At 41.0% G+C, this 25,904-nt stretch overlaps 1 protein-coding gene across 2 annotated transcripts; it reads left to right on the plus strand.

The window, feature by feature from the left end:
* The first annotated feature begins 3,745 nt into the window (after positions 1-3,745).
* NMNAT3 (nicotinamide nucleotide adenylyltransferase 3) lies at positions 3,746-24,883 on the plus strand. Of its 2 annotated transcripts, XM_059479188.1 has the most exons (5): positions 3,746-3,907; positions 12,253-12,389; positions 19,208-19,391; positions 22,893-22,999; positions 24,292-24,883. In XM_059479188.1, the coding sequence occupies exons 2-5, from the start codon at positions 12,281-12,283 to the stop codon at positions 24,699-24,701; spliced, it is 810 nt and encodes a 269-aa protein (XP_059335171.1). In that variant the 5' UTR covers positions 3,746-3,907; positions 12,253-12,280; the 3' UTR covers positions 24,702-24,883. The 2 variants fall into 2 exon arrangements, with proteins under 2 accessions (XP_059335171.1, XP_059335172.1); XM_059479189.1 differs by lacking the exon at positions 12,253-12,389 and having other exon boundaries at positions 3,763-3,907.
* Positions 24,884-25,904: the final 1,021 nt, after the last annotated feature.

Below are 25,904 nucleotides of genomic sequence, written 5' to 3' on the forward strand. Positions count from 1 at the left end.
ATGGAGGGGAAAGGTTAATGAACACTCCTATCATGTCTCTCTTCTCCATCTCATCCCAACAGAATTATCGTTAGACGTGAACTGCAGATGCCAAGAACTAAAAGATTATTTATTAATTTACAATTACAAGTCCTAATACTACAGCTTCAGTGTGCACAAACTGTCTAAGACTCTAGGAGTTTTGCATCTCAAGAACTGCATTAAATGCCAAATTTTCTTCACAACATCTGGAACAACTTTGGTTTGGAATTCCACACTTATAGTTTCACACCTTGACATGGGTATTCTGATTTACATTTTACTTAATACTAGTATAAGAGTAACAGAATAACATCTTGCTCCAAATTTCCCCTGAAAGTAGGCCAGAAACCAATGAAAATAATTCTGTGATAAAGAGTAGAAGCCAGTCCAGTGATTACCATTCTCTTTAGGTGATGGTCAGAACATGACCTGATTCTGTACCAGTAACCTTGTCTTTATTTGGTTGCTGGAAGACAGATTTTAATTAGCCCATCTTTCATGTTGCTGGGGAACTTTCTGTGGTCATTTTTAATTCCCTTGCAGAGAAGCATCTCAGTGCTTCAGCTCTTGTACACCTTCATGTCTGGTGCCCACATCATCCCTTTACACCATTGTACCTCAGGCATGGTTTGCAATTTCCCCCACTTCCAGAGGGCTCATGGAGAACTCAGCTTAGGATCACACCCAGCTCTCTGTTTGCTACCTTCAGCAAATTATTTTCAGTTCTAAAGCATTTTATTTATGAAATATTTTCTTAAAAACTAATGCAAAGTGGAAACCTTATGTTTAAAGGCAGCAAGCCAGAAGTGCACACCTGTGATGCAGTTTACAACAAAACTGGTGAAGGACAGAGCCTCAGCTCCCACTGGGATCAATGGATTCTCATTAATTTGTGCCCACTCACCAGGTCATCTTTAGTTTTTCAACCCAATGCACAAAATTTAACCTTTGGATTGGTCTTGTCTATAAATGAAATGTTTCCTTTTCTAAGGAATCTTAAATATTGACAGAATATGTAACAGGAATTCAAACTCTAGGAAGAGGAGCTACTACTTTTCAGGAAAGGCTTTATATGTTTAGTAAGTGTGGTCAGCCAAAATAAGTGGTCCATTATGCACAGGATGACAGTGTAATAAAGTTTTTTAAAATGGACTTTTGTCTGTCAAAGGGAGTTGGGGAATTGCTTATTCTACTAAGTTCTAGATCCTTTGGTAAGAAAGATTATTTATATACACATTAGTTCATTTCAAAACTGCTAATCTGATTTTTCATCATTATATAATCCCACAGTTTTAAAAGTTAAGCATCTATGGCCTGGACTCCTTATAGTATAAGAAATTGCTTGAGTAGTCTTTGTCCAACACTCTCCCTCTTTTAAAAAAAGACAAAAGTCACCCTGGCACTAACAATAATAGTTCCCTAATATCTCAAATTGCAAGTTGTTGAAAAATGAAACTTGATGTGAACCGAGCAGGACCAAAGACAAGCATGGAAATGTCATGGAGAAATACACATCCACACACTATTTCAGTTCAATTTCAGCATTTCCCACACTGCCACTTTATCCCCCTGAAGTTAAACCTCAAAAGTGCAAACTCCGCTCCCAGTCTGAAACCAAAACCCCACTGCCAAAACCATGTCTTGGTCAGCTTTCAGAAAGCAAGGGCAACAAAAGATCTGAAGTGGACAAAAAAAAGTGAAGTACATCTCATGGCCTCTGTGCAGGAGTGAAGCTTCATCATTTGCATGTGTATTTCACACGGTAGAGCTTAAAAACGCATTCCACAATCCTATTTATTATTCACCATGATATCAGACCAGAGGAAAACTTGTATTTCCTTTCATCACTACAAAAACCAGGTTGTTTGTGGTGAACTCTAAACCTAATGTCTGACATTTTGACGTCTCAGGAAACTGGATTTTATATGCCTAAAAATTAAAGAAGCACATTATTTAAAACTCTCTGGACTTCACAAAATATATTTAACACACTTTTCATTACATTGGCATATTTTGCAAAACGTTCCATAGCTGATGGAGAAGGAGATGACTTTGTGAGGCCATTGGACACAGAGAAAGCTGAGCTTCATGAAGAGTAATGTGACTGTGTCTTTGCAAACACACTGTGTGAAACTCCTTGTAGGCACGGCCAGGGACTCACACATGGGGAGGTGATGGAAGAGACTATCAGTTCTAGAAAATGGTACAAATTGGCACAGACTGCTGCTCAGCCAAGGAATGGTAAATTCCTGAACTTAAAGAGAAAGAACAAAGTCTTAAGAGAGTTATGACCGGAGTTTTGTTAATAAAAGAACAAAAGAAAGGAGGGTACATAGTAGAGAGGGACGTAGAGTAGGGGATGCAGGAGGTGCCTTGTGAGAACCCCAGCCGATGGGGAGAGCAAGAGGGTGATGAGGACGGGAAATTAGGGCAAAAATGGAGCTGTGTCCCCCAGCCATGTGAAAGATCCCATGGGAAATGCCCCAGGGCCTCTCCCTTTATTTCAACGAAGTTACAGGACTCCTCTGTATCCTTTTCAGACACAAACCTCCAGTGAATTTTCCCACAGGTTCATTATTCTGTGCCTCACAAGCTGACACAGGGCCCACCCTCAGTAACAGCAGGAAACCAAAAGTTTGGGAGGTCACCCTCAGGTGACAATAAAAACACACTCACTGCTGCTATAAATAAGAAGTTTGACTCGGCCAATATTCAAGCAGCAATCAATTTATTAATTAATATGGTAAAGTATGAGCAACACAGCGCTGGGTACTGTGGGGGAAGTTTTCCCTCCAACTGCACACCCATAGCTGAGGCTTACAGGTATTTATAGGGGCACTCATCAGCTTTCTCAGCAGTTTCTATTCCAATTTTTACTCATCAGCAGTTTCTATTCCAAATTTTTACATCACAATTCCACACACTATTGTGATTTAGTTTTTCTCAGGATGTATCCCAAAAGGAGCATCCCCAGATGGTGGGGGTCCAGTGTCCGAAAGAAGAAAGATGAATCCCAACTGGTGAAGTTCAGTTTCCAGATATGGGTCCACCTTTTGATTGCAAGGACTATAAATCTCGTAACAGCAATGTCCAGCTTCCCTTGGTCAAACCTATTAGTCCTTGACTGATGTCCATCTTCCTTTCTCAAGCTGCATGTCTCCTTTTTATATATTCTAAAGCTATAGTTTCAAAAGATCCTTACTACAAGTAATATTCCAAAATTATACTTCAAAAAGTTTTTTTGCAAAACTCTTTAAGGCTTACAAGCAGAAAGTTCCTGTCAAAAAGAAGCATCCTTAAAGCTTTAATTCAAATGCTTCTAAATTAACTTAAGACTTATAAAGGTTAATTGCAAACAAAGGATAGGAGCAAAGGCCTTCTTCCATGCTTTATTTTTCTCAGTTATTATTAGAATTCATCTTTATAACTGTCCCATGGTCGGTTTCCACACATACCACAATCACAAATACACACGTTGCCTGTATGTACCTGACATTAAACACAGCTTTGTATTTCACACTGCTGTGGAGGGAGGCAAGGCTGCCGCTGTGGAGATCACCTTCAGGTGACAGTAAAAACACACTGACTGCTGTGGAGGTCACCCTCAGGTGACAGTAAAAACACACTGACTGCTGTGGAGGTCACCCTCAGGTGACAGTAAAAACACACTGACTGCTGTGGAGGTCACCCTCAGGTGACAATAAGAACACACTCATTGCTGTAGAGGTCACCCTCAGGTGACAGTAAGAACACACAGCCCTGGAAGGAGGCACGGCTGCCGCTGGGCAGCGGCGCTGGGGGAGGCCCGGCCGCGCGGGGCCGGCCCCGAGCCTGCCCCGGGAGCCGGGGGCAGCGCTGCCAACCGCGGGGCCCCGCTTGTCCTGCGGTAAGCACGGAAGGAAGCACGGACGGACGGACACACGGACGGGAGGAGGGGAGGAGGGGAGGAGGCGGCCGGACCCCGGCGGGAGTCGGGAGCAGCTGCGGGCTCGGGCGGGAGCGCGGCGCGGGGCGGGCGCTGAGGGCATTGCGGGCATTGCGGGTATTGCGGGTAGGCCTCAAAGCCGCGGCTGCTGGGCTGGCCACGCATCGCTCCCGATAAACGCTTATCCACCACCATATAGACATCTATTATATATATATATTATATATATGTGTGTGTGTGTGTTTGTGTGCGTGTGTTTAAAACAGAATGCTTTTTTTCCCTTCTCCCCCCTCCCTCCCCCAGCACCTAGCCAAGTGCAGTGAGGGTTTTAAAGAGGACAACAGCAGATATGGTTACTTTTTGTTTATTTCAATCTATCCGGCTTTCGCCGCGTAACTTTCTCGTCTTTTTCCCCGGCTTTAAGAGGTTGCAGCAGCTGCTGTTTGATTTTATTAACAATGCACGGTGTTTGTTTTCTTTAAGCTTTGTAGCAATAGGGTCCATGTGAGCTCATTTTCCAGGTGCTGTTTGCTATTGAAGTCTGGTTCCACTGTGTGTAAACTGCCTTCGTACCTTTAACTTCAGAAATGCGAATTTCAGAATTTAGCCTGTCTGTGACAACCTAATTAGCACTGAGATGACCTCAAAGACCTTTGAGAAGTGCAGAGCTGTGTGTGGGGAGCACGGAGGACACAACAAGTGGCAGTCCCATCAGAGGGGAATTTGAGCTTGCAACTTTTAAAGTAATTGAATGAGTCAAACTGCAGGGATGGTTTTTGAGGATTTAATTGCTGCAGTGTTTCAGTCGCAGGTGGAGCTGTCAAGGCCCAGGTGCCACTGGAGCCCTGCCTGTGTCCCAGCCCGACTGTGCCTTCCCCTGGGTGCTCCTATGTGAAAAATAGGAGTTATGGCTAAAATAAGGTGTTCCCACAGTAACTGCAGAAATTCCTGGTGAGTTTTGAGTCCCTACAGGGTAGGAGGACTGAGACCCATTCTCTAAGATTGAGAGCATTGCCTTGTTTCAGAAATCAGTTAAAAAAAATTACACATTTCCATTTCTGCAAATAAACTTTAATATTGACCTGAGGTAATTTTATACTTTATGCATTTGCTTGGGTTTATTAAGAAAGGGGGACTACAATATGTCAACTGTTGAGTTTTAGATACTTCAGTTCAATGCTATTTTACTCTGATATTCAGAATAGCTACTCTAAAAGTTTTACTACTTAAGGTAAATGAAGGTTTAGCTAAGGGTTATGAAATACAAAGCTGTGTTTGGTGTCAGGTACTTTCAGGCAATGTGTGTATTTGTGATTGGGATATGTGTGGAGACCAACAGTGGGACAGTTGTGAATTCTAATAATAACAGAGGAAAGTAAAGCATGGAAGAAGGCCTTTGAACCTATCTTTTGTTTGCAATTAACCTTGGTTGATTTGGGAGCATTGGAATTAAAGCATTAAGGATGCTGCTTTTTGCTTGTAGTTATTCTTTAAAGTGTTCTGCAATAATAACCTTTTGAAGTATAATTTTAGAATATTGCTTGTCTCCTTGAAACTACAGCTTTGGAATATATATAAAGGAAACATGCTTATCTCACACCTTAATAAAGCAGAGAAAAACAGCTTGAGAAAGGAAGATGAACATCAACTCAAAGATTTATAGTTTTGACCAAGGGAAGCTGGACATCACTGTTATGAGATTTATAGTCCTTGTCATTAAAAGGTGGACACACATCTGGGGAGGTGGACTCCACCAAATGGGATTTGTCTTTCTTCTTTCAGAAACTGGACCCCCACCATCTGGGGATGCTCCTTTTGGGATACATCCTGAGAAAAACTAAATCACAATAGTGTGTGGAATTGTGATGTAAAAATTGGAATAGAAACTGCTGAGAAAGCTGATGAGTGCCCCCATAAATACCTGTAAGCCTCAGCTATGGGTGTGCAGTTGGAGGGAAAACTTCCCCCACTGTACCCAGCGCTGTGTTGCTCATACTTTACCATATTAATTAATAAATTGATTGCTGCTTGCATATTGGCCTAGTCAAGCTTCTCATTTATAACAGGGTGTGCAATTACCACTCAAATGCTGGTGTGGATATCACCCTCTCACCAAGCACTGTGCGTTTTTCTGAACAATAATTAGCAGAAATGAAGAAATTTGTCACAAAGTATAATGGGGAACTTCAAAAACATAAGAAATGTCATGCAGCCCAGTGATGTGGCACAGGCATGTCTTGCTCTGTGTTCTGGAAATCCTGTCTCATGCTGTGGGTGCTATATATAATTATTTTGCATTTGAGTGTTCTGCAGTAGCACTGCTAGGGGTTTCATTAGCTTGCTGCCTTGTAAAACCAGCTTTATAAGAGCTGATTGAAGATGTTTTCTTTACTACTTAAATTTATCTTCCATTTGTGTGTGAGCTCAGTTTCTGAGATTTGCCTTAGGATATGCTAAGTGTGTTTTACTAGTTGAAAGAAAATTACAGAAGTGTTGATAGACGAAAAAATCACTCTGAATGCCTTCTCAACAGGAACTCTTGAAGTTTTAGCAAGAGTTTGTTTTGACATATAAGTTGGTGCTTTCACTAAATCAGCAGTTTGTTTGCTTAAAAATAGGCTCCCAGAGCTGCAGTTCTGTGTGAATCCTCTTTCTCTGTAAATCAGTATATTGTGCATTGTGGGTGACTGACTCGTACATGCAAACAGAAGGAGGACTCAGAATAGTTTAGACAATTCTTCTGTAGAAGAAGAAAAAGCTTATTTATTAGTGTGATATGGGCACAAAGAATAGGAAGGGAGTCGAGTGTCAGATATTGAGTGATCACTAGGATTATTGGAGCAGTAATTATAAAGATCATACTGCAGGAAATACAAGATATAGGAGATGATCATATTCTCTTGAGTTGTGGAAATGCTGCAAAATTGTGCAGGGAGGGGTGTTGTGTGAGGCCAGTGAGATCCTGCACTACCCAGCAAACACTGGCTACGAGCTGTTGGCCAGTCTGCTCCTTTTTTACTTATTTTCTGCATGGTTCTGGGTTAGTGGAGTATCACTGGCCTTATCACCAGATGAAACTGCTGCAGAGCTCTATGCCTAAGTTTTGCAAGTGTTTTATGAGCACTTGACAATAGAACTTTAGAATATAATTAATGCCTTTTGTACAAAATGGGATTATTTCACTATTTTCCCTGATACAGAAAAATAACATTAAGGATGTTATGCTTTGGTTGTATCTACATATTTGCTGTTTAAAGACAGCAGAAAAAATAACCTCAGAATATTTAGTAAATGCACAAATAGGGATGTTAAAAATAGGGTAGTTTGCTGTTGATGTGAAGGAATAGTGTTTTCAGATTTCCATGTTGCTGAATTGTTGTATTCCTTGTTGCTGTTCAGGCAATGGGCAGCCTGTAAGTGTGATTATTTTGCAGGATGATTAAGAATGTTAATAACATATAATATTCTTAAGAATACTCAGAAAAACACTAGGATATTATCATGGGAGTATCTCTGCGGATAATTTAGTGGCTGGACTCTGGGATCAAACACTCCTGTGCCCCACTGTGGAATTCTAGTTACAAACTTGCAGCAACTCACAGGCTAAAAAAATGTGTTGTTCACTTGAATTCAGACTCTGTTTTGTGTGTGTTGAGCATATAATCTTTGTAACCTTGTGCTAAGCAATAATTCTGCTCAAATTTTTCAGAGTAAAAAATTGTTGAAGGCAATGCTGTGTTCATTATTAACTGGAGGTTCAATATTTGCATGTGTTTCAGACTGCATGAGTCCTGTGCTCAACTTATTATTTATATTTCTTGTGCTTTGTCAGTGAGTGATTTTTGTGGTGAATTTTCTCCTTTGGGCACTTGAGACTGCTGCATCTGTGCAGCAGTGGAGCAGAAAGAGTTGGGATTGGAAACTGAAAACAGAGAAGTAGTTTCATTCAGAAGAAAAAACTCATTCCAAGCAAATGGAGCCCTAAGTCATGTTTAGGTTTTAGAGATGTAACTGATGGAGAGGTTTGGTTGGTTCTTCTGTGGAAGGGAATACAGCCTGAAATAAAGGAATGGCATGAGTGAAGTGTGCTGTGATTTGAAGAATTATAATCTTCAAAAGGAGGGGAGGAGACACTTCTGCTGAGGCTGCTTTCTCTGGCTTGGCTGCCACCAGGGCACTTTTAATTTGGGCCACAGGCAGTTTTCTATGAGGTGTTTTGTTTTGCTGGGAAAATTTGGTCCCCAAGGTGAGCAAATCGTCTGTCTCCGGCAAACCCCCCTGTGCACTGTCAAAGGCAGCATTTGCTGTGGTTCGAGCCATCTTCTGTGTTAGATGTGAAAAAGCCCAGATGTGAAAAAGCCCAGATGTTTTTATAGGCTTGGATGAGTTGCTGCTCTGGTGAATACTGATCTGAGGAGGGGAGCAAATCTTGGGATTTCTCTGAAGCTGCAGTGGGACTTGTGTTCTCTGACTAAAATTCTGGTGTGGGGATTGGAAGGAGTAGCTTCATGGTTCTGATACAGTGAATTTGATAGGAAATTATGCATCCTGTCATGGCTTGCAGTGAAAGTCAAACAGATGGGGTCCACCTGAATCACTGGAATTTAATAATAATAATTTGACTTATTATTATAAGGCCCTGAAAAAGCTGTTTTGGAGGGTTACAGCATCATATTGGGCTGTGTATGATATATATGTCCTTGTAAAATCCTTTGTGGCTGAAGTGAGTAACTTCTTGATGAGTAAATTAAATACTGCTCCAGATTATGCATTCTCCATTTTTCCTCACCCAGGTACATATTTATTTCATTATTAAAGGGAAGGTGGGGATATACAGGTAAATATTTGTCACTGTTGTGGAGGAGAGAATTATTGGCAGCAGAGAATTATTATTATTATTATTATTAACAGCATGAGAAGCTCTCATATCCAATCATATTTTTAGGGATATTTGTGTGCTGTGGTTTGCTATGATTTGGGTCAGCTACTAATGTAGTTTTATGTCCTGACTTTCAAAATCTGTCTCACAACTCTAATACTTTTAGTGTCACTTGGTCTCATTGTATCTGCACGAATTTATATGAAGTGAATGTGGCCCAGTAAAAGAATGGAATTGGGCAGCTTTGAACTTGTTTAAATCTAAATTTCATCTAAATTAATCTAGATTCCCCCTCACAGGAGGAGATAATGCTTTAATCCTGTGCTAGGATTTGGTTTATTTGTGCTTTTTGCAGAAATGTTTCCCTCAAGGGTGAGTGACTCACAGCATGCACGTATCAGTGCCTTGTTCTCCAGTTTACTAATTTAACAGCTCATGAATCAGACTGTGCTGCTCAGCACTCCATTCTGCTGCTGATAATTAATCAGATATGGCTCTAATTACTGACTTTCAGCAGAGCTTAAGTGTGGTCATCTGTAACATCATCTGTTATTGACATATTGTAGGAATACAGGCACCAGGGACAGAACTTGCAGGAACCATCTAATGAAAATCATGATGCTTTGTCCATCATCAAACCTTTTTCCTATAGCTTGAGTGTGGCCTCCCCATCTGGAGGTGAGTGCCCTTTTCTGCATTGCCACACCATGTCCCTGTTGTTGGAAGCTTCCCAAGCTGCAGACTGGGATATTTGGGAATGCTCTGCTTGCCCAGGGCTGCTGGAACACGGGCCCAGAGCAGGGCACACAGACTCTGTGTCTAAACTTCCCCCAGGGTTTGATTGCTCAAGGGAGCTTAGCTGAAAAATCAGTTTACTCCCTTTTTTTTCTGTTACTTTGATTAAGGTATTCTAATGATTTGAAGCCCCCCAGGTAATTAATACCAGCTGAGATAGCAACTGACTCAGAAAGTTTTGTTTCAAATACTAAAAGTTGTCTTGGACCTGTTAAATAGGTGTAGGGTGCACCATATTTGGGGATAGTAAAAATAAAAACACTGATTTTAAAATAAGTAAATATACACTTAAACATATAAACAAACATAAACATAACGTTGGAATATATAAACAAACATAAAAATTAAAATGTATAAACAAATACAAACATCCTATATATTTAAATATATATAAAAATAAATATATATGTATATATAGTGTGTTTAAATTTAAATATATATATAAATAAATATATATAAATAAATATATATTTATGTATATATAGGGTGTTTATGATTTTCTAGATGTATAATATCTTGTGAGATGCTTTTTCATTACATATTTATTTTCTATAAGTAAAATCTTGGTTTGTTGTGGGGTTTTTTTTCCTCTGTTTTCTTTTTTGGTTTTGTGTTGTTTGGGTTTTTTGGTCGTGGTGGTGGTTTGATTTTTGAATTTCCATTGTCAGTATGTCAGGTTGAAGTCTTTCCCTGGAGTTTCTGGGGTATAAATGAGTAAGAGCTGCAACAAAACTGTCCAACACCTTTGTTTCAGGTGAGGAATAGTCTGTAGAATTAAAAGCAAAGCAAAAGCAATTATTCAGTTGAGATGGCAAATAAAGGAACAGCTCTGGAAATATGAACTGCCCTTGATCAGAACAGGAGGGAGCACAGGAGGGCTGTGAGCCAGCAATGAGAGCTCCATCCAGCTGCTGATGTTTTGCTCAGTTTCAGGGCAGAAACACCTTCCCCCATCCAATGGAGATGCATTTACAGAATTGCTGATACTGAACAAAAGAACAGTTTTGGTTTTTTTCTGAATAAAGAAGCTATACATTTTGCATACAGTTTTCGTGTGTGAGGTTTTGTGTCTGCACAGGGACAGTAAAGCAGAGGAGAGAGCAGGGTGCTCTCCTGCAGCTGCTCCCATCACAGGCCATAAAACTGCTGCTGTCTTTCAGTGGCTCTACAGCCAGCAAGTGTTTTCTCCCCAGTATGTCTCCCTTAGTATGATGAGAAATGAGGAAAATAGAATAAAAACATTATGAAACAGTTGTATTCATTACTAGATGTTGGAGGTACAGATAGCACTTAATGCTTCAAAGGATTTTCTCAGTAAAAAGGTTCGAATGTCAAAGGTTCAAAAAGTCACAAGTGACAACATTAACACTTGTTACTTGGTGCACTGAGTGCTGTTCCATGGTTCAGGTTGTAAATCCTCCATAAATGAACTGATCAGGTTGGCAGATATAAAACATGGACTTGGCATGGATTTAACCATTATTATGAATTTTTTCTAGGTCAGAGAAAGGGGAGAGGGAGAAAGGGACTGTGAGAACTGGTAACTACAAGAAGTGGGCTCTGAGCTACAGCTGCAGTGCAGAAGGAGAATGAGATTTGGCTGATGAGAACACACAATCTGTGCTGGGTTTGGTCTGTTATCCCAGGACTGGGTTCTGAAGTTTGGGATGCAGGTGTTTCCTGCAGGAAGATTCTGTTTGATGAGGGGGCTGGAGGCCAGGGAAGGGAGGAGAGTGGTGTTTGTATGATACACAGGTGTGAGCAATGTAGACATTTCAAATTCTAGGAAAAGACTTTGGATTTGCAGGCATGGATGTGGGACACACTTGTTTTTATCGTGCCAGTTTTATTCTGGATTAGTTTTAAAAAGAGTTATGCAAGTAAATAGCTCCAAGCACAGTGGATTTAAACTGATTTTTGCTACATTTTTAGTAGATGACTGACAGTTTAACCAAATCATGAGAGGATTTTTTGTAAACACCCCTGCAAGGCTCCTCACAGCTTTTTAATGCCGTGCAGATTTCCTGACACAGCTGTGCTCCCTCTGCAGGTGCCCTGCCCATTGCTCTGCCGTCCAGCAGAGGAGCCACCCATGCCCATGCTGATAACCTGGCAGGAAGCGTTTGCCAGCCCCCAGTGCTGCCTGCCCAGCTCCCAGGAAGTCACGCTGCAGGATTGGGTGTTGCACCTGAGGATTTGTCACATGTTGCAAAGCTTCATTGAAAGAAGTTATTAAAAAAAAAAAAAATTGCTTTTGTAGCAGGCCTGCGGATTCCAACATTGTCAATGGCTACAAAGACAGAACAAGACCTTTCTCTCTAATAAAAGCAAGTTAAAAATTAAAAAGAGGTAAAAAAATTTGTCAGGATTTAGACATAGGAATGTAAATTTCTAGAAGTATGTTGTAGCCGTGTCTGTGTGTGGGGAAGCAGAATGTGTTGGTGTTTTCCTAATTAACACCCAGGAGCAGCTGTGTTCCTGAGCAGGGGCTGAATGCTGGGACAGGACTGATATCTGCACACTGCACTGGTACTCCAGGAACACCCAGCCCTGGAAACAGCTCCTTTTAGTTCAGGAACTAAGGGCAGACTCCTCTTTCTCAAGTTTGTCTTTTTAATTTTTTTTTCTTCAGGAAGGAGCTGTAATGTTTTGCTGTCAGGATGAGGAGCAGGATCCCTGTCATCCTCCTGGCCTGTGGCTCCTTTAACCCCACCACCAACATGCACATGCGTTTGTTTGAGCTGGCCAGAGACCACCTGCACCAGACAGGTCAGTGAGGCCTGGGAAAAACTCAAAAGTGAGTTTTAATACTCACTGAAATCAGCTCTTACTTTACAGCTGGGTTCATTTTAATATTCTTCACAGATATTAATGTAAAGATTTCATGGGATATTCAATATAGAAAGTCTGGCATTACCTCAGTGTATCAGCAATGAGTGCTCATGCAAAGAGAGTAAAAGTTTTATCAGCAGTTTGAGGATCCTGCTCATGGCACTGGCTGAACCTTGTGAAATAATATGGTTAATTATTTTGAAACTTAGGAAGATCTTTTATGTTCTAATTCTGTGCTTTTCTGATACAATGTGCTTCAATGTGAAGAAGGGTTCAGGTGTAGCAGTTTTGACAGCCGGGGGAAATTGGAAAAAGATGAAATGTTAATTATTCATTATCTGTCTTCACTAAGGGGCACTTCATCTGTCCTAAAAAAAGATCAGAAAAGCGAGATGCCACAGGCTAGAATGTTTTGGCAACAAAAGAGCAAGGTGGTAACATCAGGAATTTAAGAAAGAATCAGAAATGCCACTGGAAAGCCTTAAGCTCTAAGCTTGAGCAGCTCCTTAGTTGCTCAGGGATTTTTTATTTTTTTCCATCTGCAGCTAATATATGCAGTTATGTTTCTGGAAGTGGTTGGGAGGGAATCATTATTTATTGGAATCTGACAGACAAGATTCCAGGGAGGTGGTTCAGTAGGAACCTAAGCTGCAAATAATAGTAAAAGGAATTTGGCTGTCAAATTGAGCAGGGGGAGAGAACCTGGGAACCCACTGATAACCAGTGTGCAGTAAAAGCAGCAGTTGCACACTCAGAATATCCTGTGAGGAGGCTTTGACTGTCATGAGGAGGAATTACAGAGCTGGCTCTGAGAGCAGCCTCTACAAGTCGGTTTTCCTAGAACTAACATTATTTTGTTTCTCCTGCAGGACTAGAAATAAAGGGTTAAAAAGAGATTTTAATTTACTTTTTTCACTGTAATTTTATAAATTATTCTGCTGTCCAGATATGCACAGAGTAGAAAGGTAATATGAGACCAACTGGTAATTCTGTTTAAGTCATAAATTGTAGTCCAGTAACATTTCTCTTTGCCTTTAAAGAAGGACTGAACTGGGAAATTAATTATTATTCTGTCTGAATCAATTTAATGTCTGGTCTGCCCCAGGGTCAGTTTAGAAAGACTCCACCCCTTATTCAGGGCAGTTTGCTTAAAATCTAGTAATAATCATATTAAAAATGAAATTTTGAAAGGTTGAACTGGAAATTGTGCATTATATTATACCTGATGTCAATGCCTAGTTCTGGGTTGGGTGCGACTTGCCTTTTGGCTTCTTATTTTCATTTGTGAAGCCTTACAAGTACAAGGACTTTCTGCATTGGATAATCCCTTCTTTGGTGTCTGGCTTGCTTACAGCATTGTCTTTGCACTTTCTGAAAGCTTCACCCAGCGTGGCAGCAAAGTCAGAGCCCTCAGTTTGCCTGCAGCAGCTTTACCCATCCTGAGCAGAGGTGGCTGCACCTTCAGGAGCTCCAGGAGCAGCTGGATGTGTTTGTGCTCTGTGTGTGGGTGTGTGGTTTGTGTGTGTGGGTGCTCAAACCCCACCTGTGGCCCCTCCTCGACAGGGAAGTTTCTCAAGCATTTTATAGCAGCATGCTATAAAAATGACTGATTCTGGATGCCTCTTTTATAGCAGAACCATTCCTACCCAGCAAATTTATTGGTCATTCTCTCATGATTTCAGCCCTGTTTCCACTTCTGTGGTTAGCAGGGAAGGAGAGGAGAAATTGGAGCTTATTTGCTGAGAAGAAGCAGCAGCTACAGCCTGGGAGCTGATGGAGGGGCTGGAGAACAGGAGTTGTCTGACTTGAAGCAGCAGTGATTCCCTTTTAGAGGGAACAATGCTCTTTGGAGCTGACATCCGCACTGGATGCCTGAAATGAGTGAGGAATTAATTCATTAGTGTGAGGGAGGTGTTTCCTAGGCTTGGTCTCAGGTTTTTGGTTGTTAATTTCTGCCCCAAGATGTGTGAAAGGTCTCTGTTTTGGCCCACGCATCTGAAGAATGAGTCAGAGCTCTTCAGTTTTTGGTCTTGAGGTTGTTTATTAATTCTTATTTACAAAATTTTCTTTCTGCCCAGCCGAGATCTGCTCAGCAGGGCAGCCACAGGCACTGTGACCCCTGAGGTGGTGTTGTCTTTTTATACTACAAACTACGTATAACATATTTACACTTAATTCCCAATACCCATCACCTGTGTTAGACAGTGAGCTTCTACTCTAAACCAATCCCAAAGTGCCAACATCACTGCAGAAAATGGAGAACAAGAAGATGAAGAAAGGCTGGACACACCCAAGTTCCTCCATCTTGTCCCCATAACTCCCATACCAAAAATCCTAAAATCCACATTTTCACCCCGTGATAACTTTATTATCATGCCACCTAAACTTTTGTGGCTTTCAGGTCCTCATACACAGCTGGTAATTTGCTCCACGGGTCACAATCAAACCCACAGGTGTTCTGGGCTGTGTGCCAGGGTCTCTGAGCCCCCTGGCAGGGTCCTGGCAGCTCTGGACACCCAGAGGGATGCTCTGAGTTCCGACAGGCTTGGGAATGGCTTCATCCTCCTGCTGCTTCAGTAGTGCTGCTCCATCACAAATCAGGCTGAAATGATGAGTTGGGCCGTGGCTTGGCTGGAGTTCAGTCACCAACCCTGGAAGTGTTCCAAGCACATGTGGATGTGGCACTTGGGGACATGTTCTAGTGCTGAGTTCCTGGTTGGACTCAGTTATCTCAGAGGGCTTTTCCAACCTCAGCAGTTCCAGGATTCTGTGAGTTCAGAGGCAGGTTTCAGTGCCATGAATGGTGTGACTGTCCCTGATGTGCATCCTGACTGACATCTCCAGTAATTCTGTCTGCCAGCTTTTTGTACGTCACGTCAGTTTCTAAATGCTGCCTAATCTTATTTTTCATACATCCCTATTTTAAGTAAGACATTTTATTGGGTTTCTTTAAGTGCAGTTTCATTGCCACATGTCAAGTAATTCATCCTTTTTCTGTTAATATCAGCCAATAAATCTTGTCATGCTGCCTTTTAAATACAACACACATAGCTGTGTGTGCCTGAATGACTCAAATCATTCTCTTTACCTGGATTTTCTGTCTACTCTTTTGAATCTGGCACTTTACACATCCTCAGACAAAGCTAAAATTTTCCAATACTCAGTCCCTTGTTTTAAAATTGTTTTTTGAAACTGTGGCAGATGCCTTTAGAGTATGAATACCTAATATCAAGTACTTTTACTTCTCTGTGACTGTATTCCTCATTTGACCTTAAAGACCAAAGAAATAGAACTAGAATCAATCTATCTATTTTTAATCTTGTTTCCCAAGTGTTGACAGTGGAGGATACATCCCCAAATTTCCAGGTGAGACTAAAAGCAATGCAGGTCAAAGGAGGGGGGTGTGAAAGACAAGATGTTTTATCTGTGGCAAGACAAATGCCAGGGGAAGGTGAAGGATAATGAGTTATTATCTTATGAAAACTGGGGAAAATGGGGCACCATTACTGGGTTCTATCACAGTCTGGCTTTCTGCAACCCCAAGTCTGGTCCAGCCTGGGGGAACGTGGCAAAAACAGAGGGACAGGAACGATGGACTTGCCCAAAAATAAAGAACTTTATTAGCAATATAACAAAGGCAGAAAGCTCATGATCTGAGGAGCAAGATCTAAAGACAGGGGGGTGTGGGGAGCATAACAAGATACAGGGGTGTTCTGAGGGTGAGGGTCCAGTCCCCAACATGAGCTGGGAACACGACCTTGAACGTGACAGGTTCCAAACTAACTGAGAACAAGAGCCAGAAACATGACCTAATCTAGAACAGTTCATTAGCATCCCATTAGCATGCCATTAGCATACTGACTCCCATGAGCACACTCTTCTGGCCATGACCTGACCAGGTATGTCCCTTTCAGTATCCCACTTCCCATGGTCTCAGGTTGGTGCCTCCTGTGTGTGCTGCCAAGGCCACACCACTGCTCATCTCAGCTGGCTGCCTTCCTCCAGCTTCTCCTGTTCACTGGTAGGGTAACACCAGGAAGCTGCAGAGCTTCTCTTGGAGCATTTTCCTTGATACTGAGAGGAAAATGAGTAGTGAGCAAGAGTTAAATGCCTGGAAGTGTTTCATTTATTTGCTTTTCTGTAGTGGTTATTTACTTTTGTTACTGACTTCTGGCATAATTTCTCCCAGTGAATTACAGACTTTATACCAGAAGAAATTAATCTTTAGAAGCCTCACCAAAATACACAAACAATTTTGTATGAATTGGCATTTGATAAATTTGCTTTAGTATTAATAAGCTAATTAAGCATTACAATTAATGTTAGTGTTTGTGACAATTTACAGTGACACCTTGATGACAGAAAACTAAATACCTATTTTCTTTAATAATCTCCTTTAACATGTTTGAGGGACAGTCTTTGTTTCATTCCTTTTGTTATATTTAGTTTTCTGAGCACTAGCCGCTTCTCCTAAACAGTTCTTAGAAAATGCCAGTTCATAGCAAGAGGAATTTTTTTTTGGTAGGTTTATTTTGAAAAACAAAGCCACTTGAGGGCCTGGAGGACTTTTACACATATTTAGGACAAGTAATAATAACAAACTACATGGTGAAAACAAATAGAATTCCAAAGAAATAGAATTTGAAGGTAATTCTGGACCAAGGAAGGTATGAAACAACCTGTAATAATTTATGGGAGAGAGAAGAGAATTGCAATGGACATTAATAAAAGCCCGAGGTGACAGAATTTAATTATTTTGTCTTCACACACCTGCCAAAACTGAGGGGCATATTTGAACAAGTGAACTTCTAAATTGCTGAATTGGAAAGAAGTTATTTAGAGCCAGTAATAAAATTATTTCCTATATTTTGACAGCTAAAGCTTGTGTTTCTGTTTGGAAGGCTCTCGTGCATCCTGTTTGCACAGTGCTGGTTACTCCATTGTGAATCTCCTCAAGCCATTCCTGTGTTTCACTCTTTGAAGTGTTACCAACCTTGCTTTTTCTCTTCCAGTTGGTTTCATTTCTGCTTGGGAACAAGCTGATATGGCACCAGAAGCTCTTATCTCATTTCATTCATGCAGCTCAAGGGCAGATGAGAGACTGAAATCTTTCCATCTCACAAGGATGTGGCAGACCCATATGCTTGGTTAGCATGAGCTCACAGAAATGTGATTTTTTTCATTTAATATATTCATTTAAGTTATAAGGCAAGAACTTATATCCATAGAAATGTAAAGAAAGTGAAACATAGCAAATAAAATCATCATGTAGGAAAAACCTTTTAATAAGGTTAACGTAGTAGTGAATTCAAACTGCAGTTTGAAAAAAAGTTTCCTTCCCTTTAAACGAGAAATGAATTTAAACTGCAATTTCTTTCCCTTTAAATGACAACTTGTTATAGCACTGTATAATACCATAGTATGAGAGAATAATTGTTGTTCATAAATCAAGTGGAATTATTTCCAATTTCAAATCAAGAGATGGACTTAATTATATACACATCTTTGCATGATGCTGGAAAATTTTATCTTGCTCATTTTGCCTGTAATGAGAATATTTTAAAATAGAGGATGGTTTGAACTGACATCTTAAGAGGATATAAATCTCATTGAATCTTACTGCTGGTTTTTTAAGTCCAATTCAATGAAGTTCTTTTGAAAATTTTATTACATCAAAATAAATGTGACATTGCTAGAGTGACATTTTCGTGTTGGAATATTAAATTGTCATGTACCAGTATCAGAAATGTCAGGGGTGCTGTTTTCCTTACAAAGCAATAAAGGTAGCATGCTGCATTGAAGTTTCTCTGTTAAAATAATTGAATTAGAAAAAAGGACAAGGATTTCTTCCCCTCCTCAGTAGCACATTTATCATAGTTATTTAAAATGCATGTGCTACGTTAGAAATAATTTTGTTCATTTCTGTTCAACTGAAACACTCTTCCTCTCCTCTCAGTTTCTCAAGGCTTGCAGCTTGTGGTGGTGCTTTATTTTTGTTTCCTGGTTTGGGGCCAGAACTGCAAAATCTAACCAGTCTGTTGTGGTATGTTGTGTTACAGGGGTAGAAAACCAGGGGCATATTATCAAATGTATTTAACACAGTCAGCCACATAGAAAGGCATTTAGTGGCTGCTGAGCTGATGTGTGGAGCACAGTGCTCCAAGTCTTGTTTTAGACTCCATTAGCCCCATCTTTGTGCTTCAATCTCCTGATTTGTCTGAAGCACATCTATCACAGCTGCAGTAATGTGCTGTAATTCTTGCTTTAAAGCAAAGGAAGGCACATTGATTCTGATAAATAACAATGATCAGATAGCTAAGAACAAAGGAGTGGTCAGTTAAGTCATTCTTTGCTCTGGCTGTATCAACTGTACTAACTGGACTATGAAAATTAATTCCATCTAACAATTTTGATAGTGTGCAACATCAATTATTACTCTGTCTACATGGTTTAAAATTGTCTGTTTACTCAGCTTTCCTTTTTGGGTCATTTATTAGGATAAACATGATAGTAATTGTGAGCAATTCACAGAGAAACAAAACATTTTCATTTTAATTTTGTAATTGCTGGGAATGGATTAATAACAAAACCCAAATCAAGTTGTCCATAGCATCTCAAACCTTTGCCCTTAACCATGATGGTACCCTTTGAAGAGGTTGGACTAGGTGAGCTCCCAAGGCCCTATCCACCCTAAATTTTCAAGACTCTGTGAAGAGGACTTAATTTTCATATTTTCCTTTTCTTTTTTCCCAAAGGAAGATACCAGGTGATTGAAGGCATAATGTCTCCTGTTGGTGATAGCTATGGGAAGCAAGGCTTGGTGTCAGCAAGGCACCGGGTGGCGATGGCCAGACTGGCCCTGGAGACGTCTGACTGGATCCGTGTGGATCCCTGGGAGAGCCAGCAGGACACCTGGACAGAGACAGTGAAAGTGTTAAGGTGATTACACTATCTTCTTCCTGTCTTTATGAAATTACTGACTGCCAAAAATCTGCCGTGTCAACGCACAGAACCTGCTCCTCTAAAACAGCCAGGCAAGTCAGGACTCTCCACCAGGAATCTTTCATTTGCTTCCCTCAGACCTCTGCAATTACCATGGTCCTGCCCTCATGTCCTTCAGGTAGTTGGATGCATGTGGAAAACCTCTGCGAAATGAAGGCCACGGCTGGGTTCTGCAGGAAAAGTTCCTGCCTCCCATGTTACCTTTCTTGGGTGTAAGTCTCTAAGCAGGTGATAGAGAGCTTGTGATCAGAAAGTAAGAGAGTTCACAAATGGTGCTGCTCTTCAGGAGCATCTCTGTTCCAGGTTAGCTATGGTAGCAGTATTATGCCTCCAGGTTTATCTGTTCACACATCCTTGTAAAGTTTTCTTATTAACACTAATGGTAAATTAAGCCCAAGCCCATAACTGCTGATGTTTTCTTCAAAATCTGAGTTTGCTTTGATTTTGTGCTAGAAGGAGAAATTAAACAAGTAGTCCAAAACTTGATGTAAGGACCTTGAAACATGTCCTTTCCATATGGTAATAAATGCATATGGGGCAGGGAGTGAAAACACAAACTTCTTGTGGTTACTGCTCTTTGGAAAAGGTGCTACAGAAGGTAACAGATACCATTAAACTGGAAACCTTCATGGAAGTCTACAGCAAATGTGCTGTAAGAGCTATCATTGATTCTTCATTTTTATCCCCATTTTCTAGGGGACTTTCTAAGTGGAAACAGGTGTTCAAGGCTCTAGATTGTGCTCACCAACAGCTGCCCCAAAAGCTCTTGTAGGTCTTTGTGAAAGCAGTTAAAAGCCAGACCTGTTACCTTACAAAAGCATCCATAAGAATTCATTGGAAACTTAGAAGCCAAAGCAGAGCCTTTTAGATCTGCTTTTATTTGCTTCCTTGAAGGAACACAGACATCCAGTTGCTCCTTTTGCCCCTTCCCTCCAGGCAGCAGAGCAGGATCAGGGTGGGATGTTTTCTACCTTTGCAGAAAACTCTATTCTTTCTCTGATCATAACTGTATGTCCCAGTTAGAGAAGTCACCAAATGCTGTCCTACAATATGGCCTGGTTGTGGGGCTTTTGTCCTAAACTTCAGTGCAGTCAAACCATTTTCCTCCAGAGAAGCAGTCTCAGATCTTACAGATCAGGTGCTCCTACTTTGGTCTTGCACAGCTCCAAGTGAAGTGAGTACTGCCTGCAAGACAGGGTTTGTAAATCATAAATCCACTTCAGAGTTCTTCAGGATAAGAAATCCAGTAAGTAAACCCTATATGAATAATTTTCTGCTCAGGGAATGTGGTATGAACAGCCAGACTTCTCATCTGCCTAAAAAGTGAACCTCTAGTTATATTAGGAAATCCACAAAATGTTAAAATGGATGCTTGTTAAGGAGAGAAACGAGCTTAAATCTTGTTTTGTCCACAAATGTTGATGTGTATTAATGAGCTGAGCCAGTGCCATAATCCAGTGCTGAACCTTGTCCTTCGAATGGGTAAGCAGCATTTTGATGAAATGCAGGTGTTTGTGCTTTACACTGTATTTTAATTGTCACAGGTGAAAAAAAATTTAAAAAGAGCAGATCCTTACTAAGTATAAATGGGTAATGGTTTATTGTAGAGTTGTTGTTCTTCACATTCATTCAGAGTTAATCTGTAGGTTCTTCACTCCTCAAAAAACCAAGGACTAACTGCTGCCTTCACAATAAGCTCCCTCAGGTAGGAAACTTGACTACCAATAGAAAGAGATTTTCCCATTGCAAGGCACAGGAAATCATTATTGTACCTAAATGTCTCTTCTTATCAGTAGTTTGAGCTGTACACTTACCTGCAGTAGAACATTTAGTCCTAAAACACATGAGTGGCCTTTTCCTACAGTACTTGTTTTAACTGAGTGCAATAAAAATGTCACATTTCATCAAAACCTGTGGATTTTGCAGAGGATCCCAAGTAGCTGTGACACAAAAGAATTTAAAGCAGCAAAGCTCAAATCCCACTTATGGCAGTGCTATTAAATGAGTATGGAAATCTTGGAGACTCTCCCAAGGCTTTTCTTAGAGAGGAGGAGGGAACATAATAGAGCTGTTTTCCATTTAGCTGCTGTTGATGAGTATTCCTAGACAAGGAAGAAGTATTGTCAGTAGGCAAAGGACTGCATTCATTGCTCCTGTGGATTTGATTGGCATGCAGCTATACCACACAGTAATTAAAAATTGGCAAAGATCTGCATTACCCAACTTCTGTTGAGTTGTGCTTGTGATTTAGCTCTGTAGTTACTCAAAGCTTCATACACAGTTCAGAAAATGCTTGAGAAGCTGGCAGATGGGTTTGTCCTTTTTGCTGTGTCTAAACTAATGCAGCCCCACTTGCTCCAGCCCTTGAGCTGCTGAGCAGACCCAGGCAGCTCAGATTTTGCAGTGTTTGTAACGTTGGTCCTGCAGGGAGCTCTCTGCCAAACGTTCTTGTTTTTGAATCCTGGCCCAAGAATGTCAGAGCACGACACACAGTCGGTGTGCTTGGCTATACATAGCAGCAGCCTGTTTACAGCAAGGCAGGGTTAAAATTGGGTGTGTGGGAAGGCACAGACCCAGCTCCTGGTACCCACTCTGTGCTGCCATATGTGCCTCACCTCTTGGCTGTGCAGTTTTCCTGGCCAGTGGAATGTTGGCTTGTGCAAATGTGAGCAATGCTTAGGCCTGGCTCAGGATGGTGCAAGGCAGGGACTGTTCTAAACAAGCAAGGTTTTGTGATTTGGAAAGAAAAGGCCACTGCTATGAGGTAGCAATACCATTATTGCAGGGGGGCCCAGGGATAAGGAGTGATAAAGGATAAAGTAGCAGAAACCTGGAAAAACATGCAAAGAGATCCTTGCCTGCCTTCCTGGATCTGGACTCAGTAAAATTAGAAGCACAGCAGATGTCAAAAATCTTATGAGTGTTTTTAGTTACTTTGAATTGTGATTCTTCTAATTAAAATAAACAGGAAAACAGCAAGGTGAAAACTCAGGGAACATATTTTTATGGAGAAGAGGAGGAGAGAGAACAAGAATGTCTCCTCCTCAAAACAGAGCACATGTTACAAAAACACTATCATGAGGGGTTTTATGTGCCCAAAAAATCAGAGCTAGTGATTGAAGTGAGATTTAGTCCTGTTTGAGGCAAAAAAACCTCCTCTATGTTTTAAATGTAGTAGCTACCAAAATTGCCATAACAGTAGAATTTCAAAAATTTACAAACCAGGATGCCATTAAGGAGATCACGTGAGAATTCACAAAATGTAACTACATTGATACTAATCTCATGGCAGCACGAATGTGCCAAATTCCAGAAAAATTATATTCCAATCCAAAGGGCAGAAAAGTAGACCCTGTTCTGGAAGGGGAAAGTGCCAGGTAATCACTTTGTTGCATGTCTGAGTATTACCTCACACAGGAGCCTTTATTTTAAATGCAGGCACCATTATAATGAAGCACTCAGAACGTTCCAGTCCAAGGAGTTCACAAGAAACAAACTTCCCACGGAAAGTTCTACAGTGGACTCCCTTTCTTGCCAGCAACCAGGTTGGTTCATGACTGTAAACATGGTGCTGTGTTTATCATTGAAAACTCTACAGCTTTACCAGATTAGTAGTGAGAAAATTGAACATAGTAGCTGGTGAGTTTTGAGGGTTGGAGCTGCATGCCAAAACCAAGCCATGCCAAATGCCAACATAACTGCTGGGGCAGTTGTTCTGTAATAGCTCCCACACAGATAAGAGACCCTGGAGTTGTATTAATTCTTGATTTTATAAGCAACTCTTTAGCTCTGTCAGAGATGTACATTGTGGCCCTGCTTGTTTGGCAAAGCACAGAATACATTAATAAAAAATACAGGGATTGCTTTGAATTCTACTTCTAGTGTTAGACAATGGACAGAGTGTATGGATAGCGCAGTAGTGATGCTGCCATGTGGATGTTTGCTCACCAGAAAAGCTCCTGTTGGCAGTAGAGGCACTGCAGGCTCTGGAAACAATGTCAGTTTTCAGTTCCCTATCTAATCATCTTCCCTAGCCCTGTGGCTTGCCAGGATGCTGCTGGATTTCTGGTACATTGCCTTTTTCCTCTAGTGTTGTAGCACCTCTTGGACATCAATAATACATTTCAGTTGTTGCTGGTTGTTAAGGAGTTGTATCTTTATAGTTGGTGGAGGAAAGAAATCACACTTTTGACACATCATCACTGGAATGTTTCTTACATTCTGGATCTCTCTTTTAAGGTGTTTGTAGAAGACTTGCAGATGTGCCAACCATCAAACGAGTGTAAAGTGAAGGCAGCCCTCATTTCCTCTTCATTTCACATGCATACAAGGCTGTGAAACTACCTGGTCAATGTTTATACAACAGTAATGATGAGTGCTGTGGAAGAAGTTTGAGGAAAGAGTTCTGTGCTGGGGCTTAGGCAGTGAACAGCAAATAAGAAATAGAGACAATAAAGAACAGCAGGGCAAGATGGTGTGGAGTAGCCAGGTTCAACCAAGTCTAATCTTTGTGCTAAATTATTTATTTTTATTTCCTTCTTCCCCTTTTTGGATTGCTTGAGTAGAGTAAAAATTCTTCTTTAACTGTGTACAGATAATATTCAATATGTTTTGAATGACGATGAAGTAGGTCATAAAGTAGTTGTGACCAGACATATAAAAACCTAAACTGAATTTTTCTTGCAACTTTCTGAAAAAAAGCCTGGAGTAAAGGTAAATAATTTAAAAAATAATTTTAAAAAAATTTAAAGTGATGAGTTAAAACTGATTTTAAGTATAAACTTCCTAGAAGGTGGAGAAAGGATAAGACATCTGTTATTTCCTTTTGTCTTTCCAGTTCTACCAGAATTGAAGCTGCTCTGTGGGGCTGATTTTCTACAGACATTTAAGACACCCAATCTCTGGAAGGAAGAAGACATCAAAGAAATAGTGGGGAAGTTTGGTTTGGTCTGCATCAGCCGGGCTGGCTCTGATCCATCCCAGCTCATCCAGGAATCAGAGCTTCTATCTAAATTTCAGCACAATATTTTCCTAGTGAGGGAGTGGATCCAGAATGAAATCAGTTCAACACAGATCCGCTCTGCCCTGTGCAGAGGGCTGAGTGTGAAATATCTGATCCCAGACTCTGTCATTGCCTACATTGCACAGCACAACGTTTACACAGCCGAGAGCGAGCGCACGAACCAGGGGCAGCTGCTGCAGCCCCTCAGGCTGCAAAACACAGCACTAAACCCTCTGAGGGACTGATTCCTGCACTGTGTCACGTAAATCTCGTGAGAAAGTTGTTTCTTATTAATAATGAAGGGAAAGTCCAAGATTTCTTGAAATTGAACAGCTTCTTTGTGAAAATAAATACAAGATCTTCACAATAAATATTCGTAATATTTCAATAATTTCAGTAAGTCAATAAATATTATTTAAGGGTCAAATATAGTACTTTCCTAACTTGTAATTCTTCAATCCTTACTGTTCTAAACCAGCAAAATACAATGAACCATAACTTGAGAGAGAGAGATATGTTTAAATATGTATTACTTCTAAACTTTGACTTTATAAGGCCCAGAATAACTTTTTTGATTTTTGGCAATTTGGCCAAGACATGGAAATTAATCTTGCTTCAATGCAAGCACTTAAAAATGCACATGCTACTTCTGCCACTTTTAAGGCTCCGGGTTCTCAAATGACAGACAGTCCTCATCCCCACATTTAAAGCTGTGTCTTGGTTTGAAAGTGTGCTGAGTAAGGCAGGAGCCTCCCTGGGAATGGAAAATGTAAACCCCCTCCCTCTGAATTGCTATAAATTTGAAATTAAGGGGCTCTCAGGCAAAGATAGGAGGATAGGAATAACAGTTCTTTACTAATATATAAAAATAATAAATTTTAAAAAACCCTAAAAACTACAACTTAATAGGAAAATTAAAATAAAATGTAGTAGTATGAAAACACTGCCAGAGTGAGAATAGGAGCTGTCCCCCTGTGTGCCAGGGCGGTGTCCCAGCCCCATGCCAGGGGGGCTCAGCCCTCCTGCAGTGCCAGCTGTGGCTCTGCTGCAGCAGGGATCCTGCACAAGGGGGGAGTTTTCCTCTGCAGCTCCAGGGCTGCTGCAGATGGGCCTGGGCTCCCTCTGGCCATGCAGGGCAGCAGAAAGCTGCTCCTCTGGCAGTGCAGGGGGCAAAGGCTGCTGTGCTGTGCCAGGCTCAGATTGGATCCAGGCAGGAATGCTTGGCTCCTCCCCTGGGCGGAGCATCTCCCCATGGGATGCTGGCATTGGATCAGCCCTGCAGGGACACTCAGTGGCCGTGGACAGCAGAGATCTCCTGCAGGGAGGGTTGGCTGGGGGAGAGAGAAAGAAAACTGCCCCACCTGGTTGTAACAGACGGTGATAGAATACACACTTCTGGTTACCGATTGCATTGCAACCTAAGACAAGTGGGTTTCTTTTCTTCTCTG

This window comes from Ammospiza nelsoni, chromosome 10 (assembly GCF_027579445.1).
Source record: "Ammospiza nelsoni isolate bAmmNel1 chromosome 10, bAmmNel1.pri, whole genome shotgun sequence".
In the NCBI taxonomy this organism is placed as follows: Eukaryota; Metazoa; Chordata; class Aves; order Passeriformes; family Passerellidae; genus Ammospiza; species Ammospiza nelsoni.

Bases quoted from the DNA above. Each gene is read 5' to 3' on its own strand.
- NMNAT3 (XM_059479188.1), top strand. From the start codon at position 12,281: ATGAGGAGCAGGATCCCTGTCATCCTCCTGGCCTGTGGCTCCTTTAAC. The intron at 12,390-19,207 runs GTCAGTGAGGCC...TTTTTCCCAAAG, and splicing joins AGACCACCTGCACCAGACAG to GAAGATACCAGGTGATTGAA. The intron at 19,392-22,892 runs GTGATTACACTA...TTTTAAATGCAG, and splicing joins GAGACAGTGAAAGTGTTAAG to GCACCATTATAATGAAGCAC.